The following is an 8,426-nucleotide window of genomic DNA, read 5'->3' as shown; positions in this document are numbered from 1 at the left end:
GGAACAGCAACTCATATTCTGCTTGGGAGCCCTGCAGCCCAATGGTATCAATGTGGACTTCACAAGCTTCAAAATCTCCCCTCCCCCTACCGCATCCCAAAACCAGCCCAGCTCGTCCCCGCCTCCCTAGCCTGTCTTTCCTCCCACCTCAAGCCCCACCCCCATCTCCTACCTACTAACCTCAGCCCGCCCCCTTGACCTGTCAGTCTCCCTACCTGCCCACCTACACTCACCTTTACTGGCTCCATCCCCACCTCTTTGACCGGTCTGTCTCCTCTCCACGTATCTTCTCCTCTATCCATCTTCTATCCGCCTTCCCCTCTCTCCCTATTTATTTCAGAACCCCCTTCTCCTCCCCCATTTCTGAAGAAGGGTGTAGGCCCGAAACATCAGCCTTCCTGCTCCTCTGATGCTGTTTGGCCTGCTACGTTCATCCAGCTCTACACCTTGTTATCTCAGATTCTCCAGCATCTGCAGTTCCTACTAACTTTGAAATATAGAGCCTTTTTCAAATTAGAAACAGCAAGAATTTGCACTTACATAAGTTTTTTATATTTATCCAAAATATATTTACACATTATAGCCAAGACTATAGGTGCCAATCTTGAAATGGCTTAAACTGCCGTTCATGGTCATGCTTTCAGTTAATTGCTGAATTCTCGCACTCTAGAAAACCCTCTTGAATTTCACTGCCTGTCTTCCCTCTTTATTTTGTAAAGATACTCCTTAAAACTGAGGGGAGGCAACGACCCAGTGGTATTATTGCTTGGTAGTTAATCCAGAGACCCATGTAAAGTTCTGGGGGACCCAAGTTCAAATCCCACCGTGGTAGATGGTGGAATTTTAATTCAATTAAAAAAATCTGGAATGAGTCCACTTTCAATTATGAATCCGTCTGGTTCACTAATGTCCTTACCTGGACTGGCATACATGTGACTCCAGACCCACAGTAATGTGGTTGTTCCTGAACTTCCCTCTGAGCAATCAGAGATGGGCAATAAATGTTGCCTACCCAGTGAAGTCCTCACCCTGTGAATGAATAAAACATATACCGCTGACCAAGATTTGGCTATCCCCTTGTTCGGCTCAGTATCAATCTCTGTCCTATGAATAATCTTTGGAAATTTTATTACATCAAAGGAGCTATGCAAGTGCAAGATTTTGTCTGTCAATTAATTAACTCATGGCTTTTAACTTCACCTACATGTCTTCATTCTGTACCACTCAATACCCTTGCCTAATAAGCAAATCCACTTACAGACGTATTTGTTCTTGCAGTTTTGTTTTTTTTAATTGAAATGTATTGATGGATACAGGACAGCAGCGATTACTTTAAAAATAAAAACAAAATTCTTAAGGTAACAAGTTTTACATCAAAAGCAATAATTCACACAAAAAAAAGGAAGAGGCACACATTTATATAATTAAAGAATGACCACTTCAGACATTTTTCCCATTCTTTTCTGCTCTTAGCCCCCAACTTACCACAGACCTCTATTTTTTAATAAAAATTTTAATAGCAGCTTCAAAAGACTGAACCCACAACTCAGTTCAAAATGGAACCAGTCCAAGTCTCAATACAAGACAAACTTAATTCAATTCCAGACAATACAACAATTTTGCAGTAAGTCATTAACAAAACTAACCAGAAACCTTATGAAGACTAGAAACTATAAAATTCATGGTCAACAGAATGGTGGCAGGAAGGGATAGCATCGACAAGTATCTGGATCAGCCTATAGTGGTTGTGTGCTAGAGTGAGGGGAGACTCTTCAGATGTTGGAGCTAGTATGGAGTCAGCCTAGACATGTCTTGGCTTGGCGACTGGTAAAGAAAGACCTAGTATTTATATGGTAATTTATGGTGATGTTTTAGTCTATACTACAGCACTTGCTCTGATATCAGTTACTTGTCCAGTGAGTTCATTTCAGTCCGGTTTAGTGAAGGCTTCCCCTGTTGTTGCTGTTGCAGCAGCTTCTTACGACAATGTACAAGTCAAAGTATTTATTTATGCCTTCAGCACCTCGCAATGCTCTCAAATGGTGTCACTGTTTACAGGAATCAAAATTGTGATTTGATTGGAGGGAAACCGGATATGTGCAGAAAATTAGAAAGTTAAAGAACTGAAATTGGGTCCAATGCATCCACACTGTCAGATTGTCACTGAAGACTTCTTTCTCCTCCTCCTTCCATATGTAAAAACCATATTCCGACCTTTACCTCCCCACAAATTGGGGAGGGTGAGTAACTTGCTCCAGACCAACTCCTATGCTCACTGAAAGGAAGTGTACAAACGTGGCAAGAAATTATTCTTCCCCTCTATTTCATTTTATGTTCCTCTCCTCCACTCTTCCTGGGCACCACACTCTCATCACTTCTACTCTCACCACCAGCATTTACAGTTCTACAGTTCTCCTAACTTGGCTCCAAACTTGCAGGTTGCATTTTCATAATGCATTCTATGAGGTATAGTTTACAAAACATACCCCTATTCTGAAAGCCAATGAACTCCACTCCCACACACAAAGGGTGACACACACAATCCAAGTGCTCAGAAAGTGCCTAATTCTCTTACACAGTAGCCTGAACCAGATATAATTGGTACACTGGGCTTTCAGAAAGAGCTACAGGTAGATTTAATAAAATTCATACTTCTGTAAGCACAGAGTTTGGAAAAATGGTGTCTGCTGGTGCACTGTGTGGATCAATGAGGTTCTTTAGCTTACTTGGGATTAATAACCTTACTTGGGATGACCTGGCTCAATCAATACTGAAGTAAACACATCTTTTCTAAACCTGATTCACATTTCAATTCCCTCAAGTGAAAGTAATATATTGGAATTAACAGAACAAAATCCAACTACGGCTTGTTACCTTTGTAAACAATAAAATTTTTGCAAACAGTAGGCTGAGGAGCGAGTCCAACCTACAGGTTTGATAACCTCAAGATGAAAAGAACAGCGCCCAATACCAGAAGTGCCACTGGCTTGTGTTTTAGCTATATGGCAGTGTGTGGCATTTTACTTTTTAAAGTGAACTTTTAATTGAGGGTTGAAGATTAAAGCAATACCTTGCTCGAAGGCCACTCAAGGAATGCTCTAACCAGTTGCACTAGCCCACATGGGATACGGTCTACACGAAAAGCAAGAGACACACTTTACAATCGGCACTGAACTAGTGACAGTGAAGTGGGATGAGGCCTTGAATATCTAGAGTCACTGCTAAAGACATCAAACGAAAACAGGGCAGCAATCAAAACCAAGAGAACATTAAATTTAAAGTCACCAAAAACAACTGTGAATGCAAAGCAGAGGATGTTATGATCGCATTATACAGAGCTATGGTCAGGTCACATTGCAAAGGCAACATTCAGTTCTACCCAAATCACTGTTCAAGTGTAGCACGCTGTTCTGGTCATGGGCAACAAGATAAAAATTAAATATTGTCAGGAGTTTGGACAAGAGAAAAGGAATTAGGTGACTACAGCTTTTCAGCCTGAAAGAGGAAGCTAGCCTATAAATGTATAATATTAAATACTACAGAAAAGGTTACATCTATATATTACTTTAAATTCAATGTTAGGAATAGGACATAGGTTCAAACTGGCTTATTAACTGCAGGACTACTATCAGCAAGCTTTTCCTGCAAAGAAGTGCTGACACTGGGAAATTTCATCCCAGTAAAGATTTGGAAGCTGAAATACTAGAATGATTTGAGAAATCACGCTGCCCGTGCAGGATATACTCTGATGAAGAGTCATCTAGACTCGAAACTGTAGCTTGCTCTCTCTCCACGGATGCTGCCTGACCTGCTGTGATTTCCATTTTTTGTTTTCAGTACAGATTCCAGCATCTGCAGTGATTTGCTCCTACACTTGATTGAATAATGGGCACCTTTATCCACAATTACCTTGGTGAGCTCGAATCACAAGTAGTTGCTCATTAGAGAGAGCGGGGCAGAAACAAGCTGTCTGACAGTGGGCTGCTTCTAAATGGATTTCCATCGCTTTCTCCAAGTTGGTAGGAATAGAATTACCACTGAATGACAAGAATAATGCTAGCTCGCACTTAGGTAAGCCCACAGATGTAGGGAGCAGTAAGATCTACAAGCAACAAAGGAGGCATGGCAAGCAATGGCCATATTACCTACAAATCATTGCCAAACGCACATTCGAAGTGCAACAGCAATGGGAAGTGCTGTGACTTTCAGCAACTACTAGAATGTATTACTGTCCCACTCCAGAGTTTCAGGGACAAATTCTAGGCTGACACAACTCATACATCACTGAGGAAGTACTGCACCGTTGCAGATACTTTAGATCTGTTGAACTAATAAGCCAGAGCCTCCTATCATCTATTTAGATGGACGGTTCTCCTGGCACTATTCTGAATTGCAGCAGGCGCTAGGGCCACTATTTAGCCCTCAATCAACTCACATGCAGAAAAGAAAGATTATCCCATTTGTGGGATTTTGCTGTGTGTAAAACAACTCCAGTATTTTCTATATTACAACAGTGACCACTCTAATAAGTACTACAATGGCTGTGAAATATTTTGGGACTTCTGAGCTCATGAATTCTGTTATGGCAACGTATACCCTCTCTTTAAAAGGGATACAATTTTACAAAGTCAGCAACTCTAGTCTGGGCCGAGATTAAAGGTGGAGGTGGAGGAGTTTGGAATTTATTCGGCCCAATCTTAAACAAAATAAAGTGCAATAGCAAATCTGATTTCTACATAACCAAATTGGCTACAACCTTTCTTAAAAAAAGAACAAACAAAACAATTAAACTTTTATTGAGCATAACGACTTACTGACATATGACCACAAAATAAAAAAGCCTGGCTGCTCACAGTACAATTTTCAAGCTGGCTCATAACTGGTGAGCCGACACAGACTCGGATTCAAAGTGTCCCTCTTCGATCTCATTCTATCAAGTACTCTCATGTCAAGTATATCTTCTATTAAGATGCAGAGTCTAAAAGGCTTGCTTCACGCACAATGATGCACTTCAACACCAAACTGCAGTAATCCGACTCCAGTCTCCGTTGTAGGGACATGAACCCTCACTCATTAGGGAAGCACGCTGCCCCAAACTCACCATGCCCAGAAACCTCATGCCTACCAGCCAGCCAAAATGGAATTTCACCTGGTCGGAGCTGGGGTCCCATACCAGGAACTGGAATACAGCCAATATCTTCACTATTACAGTCAGTCTCTCAAGCAGATACCTTCTATATATACATATCTATCTGCATTTTGTTATTTCTTTAACCTGTTTAACACTTCTAATGGGAATCTCCTCTAGATAATGACTACTGTCTGTAAAGTATTTTTCCAAAATTCAGCAACCACTTTGTTCCCTGAACAGTGTGTTGCAAATACATGTCCAGAACTCCACTATTTTTCCATAAGCCTCAATGACAATTCAAGAAGAAAAATCAGAAATTTCAACACATTAGAAATCACTGCTTAAAAGTTCTATTTTTTAAAAATACCTTAATACATTCAGTAGTCCTTTGATAATCGAAAGGAAAAGATATAGTGGCTAATTTATGAGGAGCTTCCATGTCACATTGTTGGAAACAAGAAATCCGACAGTTAAACTGAATTTGCCAGAGCAATAATCAGTATTTATCTCAGGAACCGATTGCATCAAGGGACTTAGTTTGGTTTGAAATGCCAAAGCTCAAGCAGAAAAAAATCACAAAACCCAACACTGAGCCCCTCCTTTCAGAAGCACACACACTCCTGTCTATCTTACCATGAGTAGTCTCACCTTCTATAAGTGTTGGTGTAGCACAATCCTAGTCACTCCAAAAGGCAGAAACAGAGTTTTTGTTGCTGACTCTGTTCACCATAAACAGATTTGTTCCAAGTCTCTGATACAATAGTTCAAACAAAAAAAACCTACTTCAGGTTGAAATCATCTATTGATCATAAAACATTGATAACAGATACATCAGGCCTGTTTATTTGGAGGGTTTAGGAGTAATCTAATTATATAAACCTGAGCACAATAAGCAAGTTGGACTTCTAAACAGTTCTGATGTACACTAAGAGAACCCTCCTCTCATCCCCTGCCTCTCACAGTCAGCCAGTATTATTTGGGCAATTAAATACTCAACAGCAAGGACCGTGTCTCTCTAGGGTACAATGTACTCCTGGACTGGCACAGGGAGATTAGGGACACGAGTGAGAGATACGATTCATCAAAACCTACTCCCATCACAGCATGAGGCATTCCTGGAGGTAACACAGAAGTGTGAAATCCTGTGAATGTAATTTCTTTCTAAAAAGCAGTACAAATTCACTTAAAAGTCTGATTTAGACTTTGAACCCACATTGAAATGTTTCAGAAGATTTGCTCAACTGAGTCCATCCCTCACAAAATTAAAATTATTACACATTAACAATTCCAAAAGGAACTCAAGATCTAATGAGGAACAATTTCATTACAAGATTCTCCAAGAGTTTTTCTCCCCTGCCAAATTCTTTCAGGTAGTGTGTCAGTTTAGGGACAAAGATCCCACATGTCAGAGGATCTTAGAGATGGAAGCAATGGTCACTCTTATTTTTCCTTGTTTGAGCTGCCTGTTTATTGCATTGCAAGACCGTGTGCATGCTAGAGATAAAATTGGTTGCACGTGATCTGCTTATGATATTGCAGTATATTCCAGCTTGTGGTGTACCCACATAGACTTAGGGGAACAGAGGGCAGAAGTGAGCAAGTCACCCCTTCTCATGAATGGTAGAATGAAAAAATATGAGAAACAGGATTATTTCTCCAGCAAAATGCAGTGTGGGGTGAGTAACTACAGAATAGTAGTTGAGAGTCACAACAATCCTCATCATTTGTAGCAGTGTGGTCTCCATGTGTGACTGACAGGGGATTTAATCAATTGCTGCTATTCTGGTTGGGAAAGTGGGGTCACTATTTGCAGCTTTTTCTTAATACCCTGACGATTATTACTCTCATCTTCCAGAGAGTACAGGGAGAAAGTCACATTTTCCATGATTCAGTTATATTCCACCCCCCCCCAAAACTGTGTCCTGTAGTGTTCCCACTGAAGGTGGTGGATGGTAGCACGGGTAACAGTACATTCACTGACAAGAATGACTTTAAAATCAGCTTTTTTTTTCCCCCCCAAGAGAAAGGTAAACAAAATTAGTTACTTGCTTTTTTAGGCTCAATGTTAGTCTTGGGCACTTGAAAAAAAAAAGTGCTTCAAAATTTCAAGCATTTAGCCTTTTGTGCAAGAGTGGTCAAGAAATGGGTTCCTCGTGTACTCCATCATTCTATAAATTTGACAGTGCTGTGCTGGGTGATGAGAAGTGAGCAGGCACAAGCAATGGATAGGCTTTTCCCTCTTGAGGCAGGAGGTGTTAATGCCATCTGTAGTGCTTCAGTATACAATCCTGGACATCTATCACTCTCAACTCATTTCCTGATTTATACAGCTCAGCAACAGACCAGGCAGTGCAGTAAACAAACTATACCACAGAGGGGCACTGTTGCATCAAGTTGATAGAACAAGGCTGATTCTACACCACACGCCCCCAAAATAAACACAAAGTGGAGGGAAGTGTACTTTTAATCCTGCAATCCTCAGGTTTTGCTATCAAAGACGCAGCCCTCCATCAGCTAACATCTCTGCAATGCATTAGATTCCCAAAGAATAATGTGTCATTCTTCCTGTCCCCAAACAATGCCACATCAAAACGCTGATATTCAAAAGAAAGGGCCAACTGCAATGTGTGGGGAGTATTCGGATCAAGACTCTTAATAATCTCCTCAAAACAGAGATGGGAGTGGGGAGGATGGGAAATCATCCAGGAATCAGACACAAGTCACTGATTCTTAGTGCCAAGTTGTTATGATTTGTTTCTTCCAAAAATTAATCACTTTTGTTTTATTTAAAAAAACCTGTGTGTCCAAGTTTCATACAAGACTGGCCTCTTCCAAAGGTCCATTGTCAGTGGGTAATGTCCCATTCATTTCTGTTATTGCATCAACGCCCAGGTAGCCAAGGAGAATCTCACTGCGTCTGCGTGACAATTGCACAATGTCGTCCGCCAGTGAATTCACTGTAGTGTATCGCACTTTGTCCAAATCGAACATGTCCTTCAAGTACTGAAGTATTTGTTGCTATAAGACAAAGCAACAAGTGCGCATAAAAAACAATATTCAAACAACAAACATGTTGTATAGCATACAGGAAACATCCCTATTTACCCTCATTTCCTCTGAATTACAGAATTTCTTTATCTATTTCTGCATTGTATTTTTAAAAATCATTCAATTACTGTATTGCACAATTGCTGTCATAACACCAGGTTCCACTAGGTGGCAATATTTAGCAAAACAATTCTAACTTCATTAAAGTAAATTTCCAGCAAAGACAGAAAATGTTGGAGAAACTCAG

The 8,426-nt window shown here is 40.5% G+C and overlaps 1 protein-coding gene across 1 annotated transcript in view; it reads right to left on the bottom strand.

Annotated features, from left to right (window-relative positions):
* Nucleotides 1-1,265: 1,265 nt before the first annotated feature.
* Nucleotides 1,266-8,426, bottom strand: part of miga2 (mitoguardin 2) — a 74,526-nt gene continuing 67,365 nt past the window's right edge. Inside the window, exon 16 of the mRNA XM_048613415.1 lies at nt 1,266-8,149. Within this exon, the coding sequence (XP_048469372.1) occupies nt 7,943-8,149 (207 nt within the window). The 3' untranslated portion in view covers nt 1,266-7,942. The remainder of the gene's footprint in view (nt 8,150-8,426) is intronic.

The sequence above is a fragment of the Rhincodon typus genome, chromosome 28 (genome assembly GCF_021869965.1).
Source record: "Rhincodon typus isolate 14 chromosome 28, sRhiTyp1.1, whole genome shotgun sequence".
Taxonomy (NCBI): Eukaryota; Metazoa; Chordata; class Chondrichthyes; order Orectolobiformes; family Rhincodontidae; genus Rhincodon; species Rhincodon typus.
This window is presented reverse-complemented; position numbering and strand designations above follow the sequence as displayed.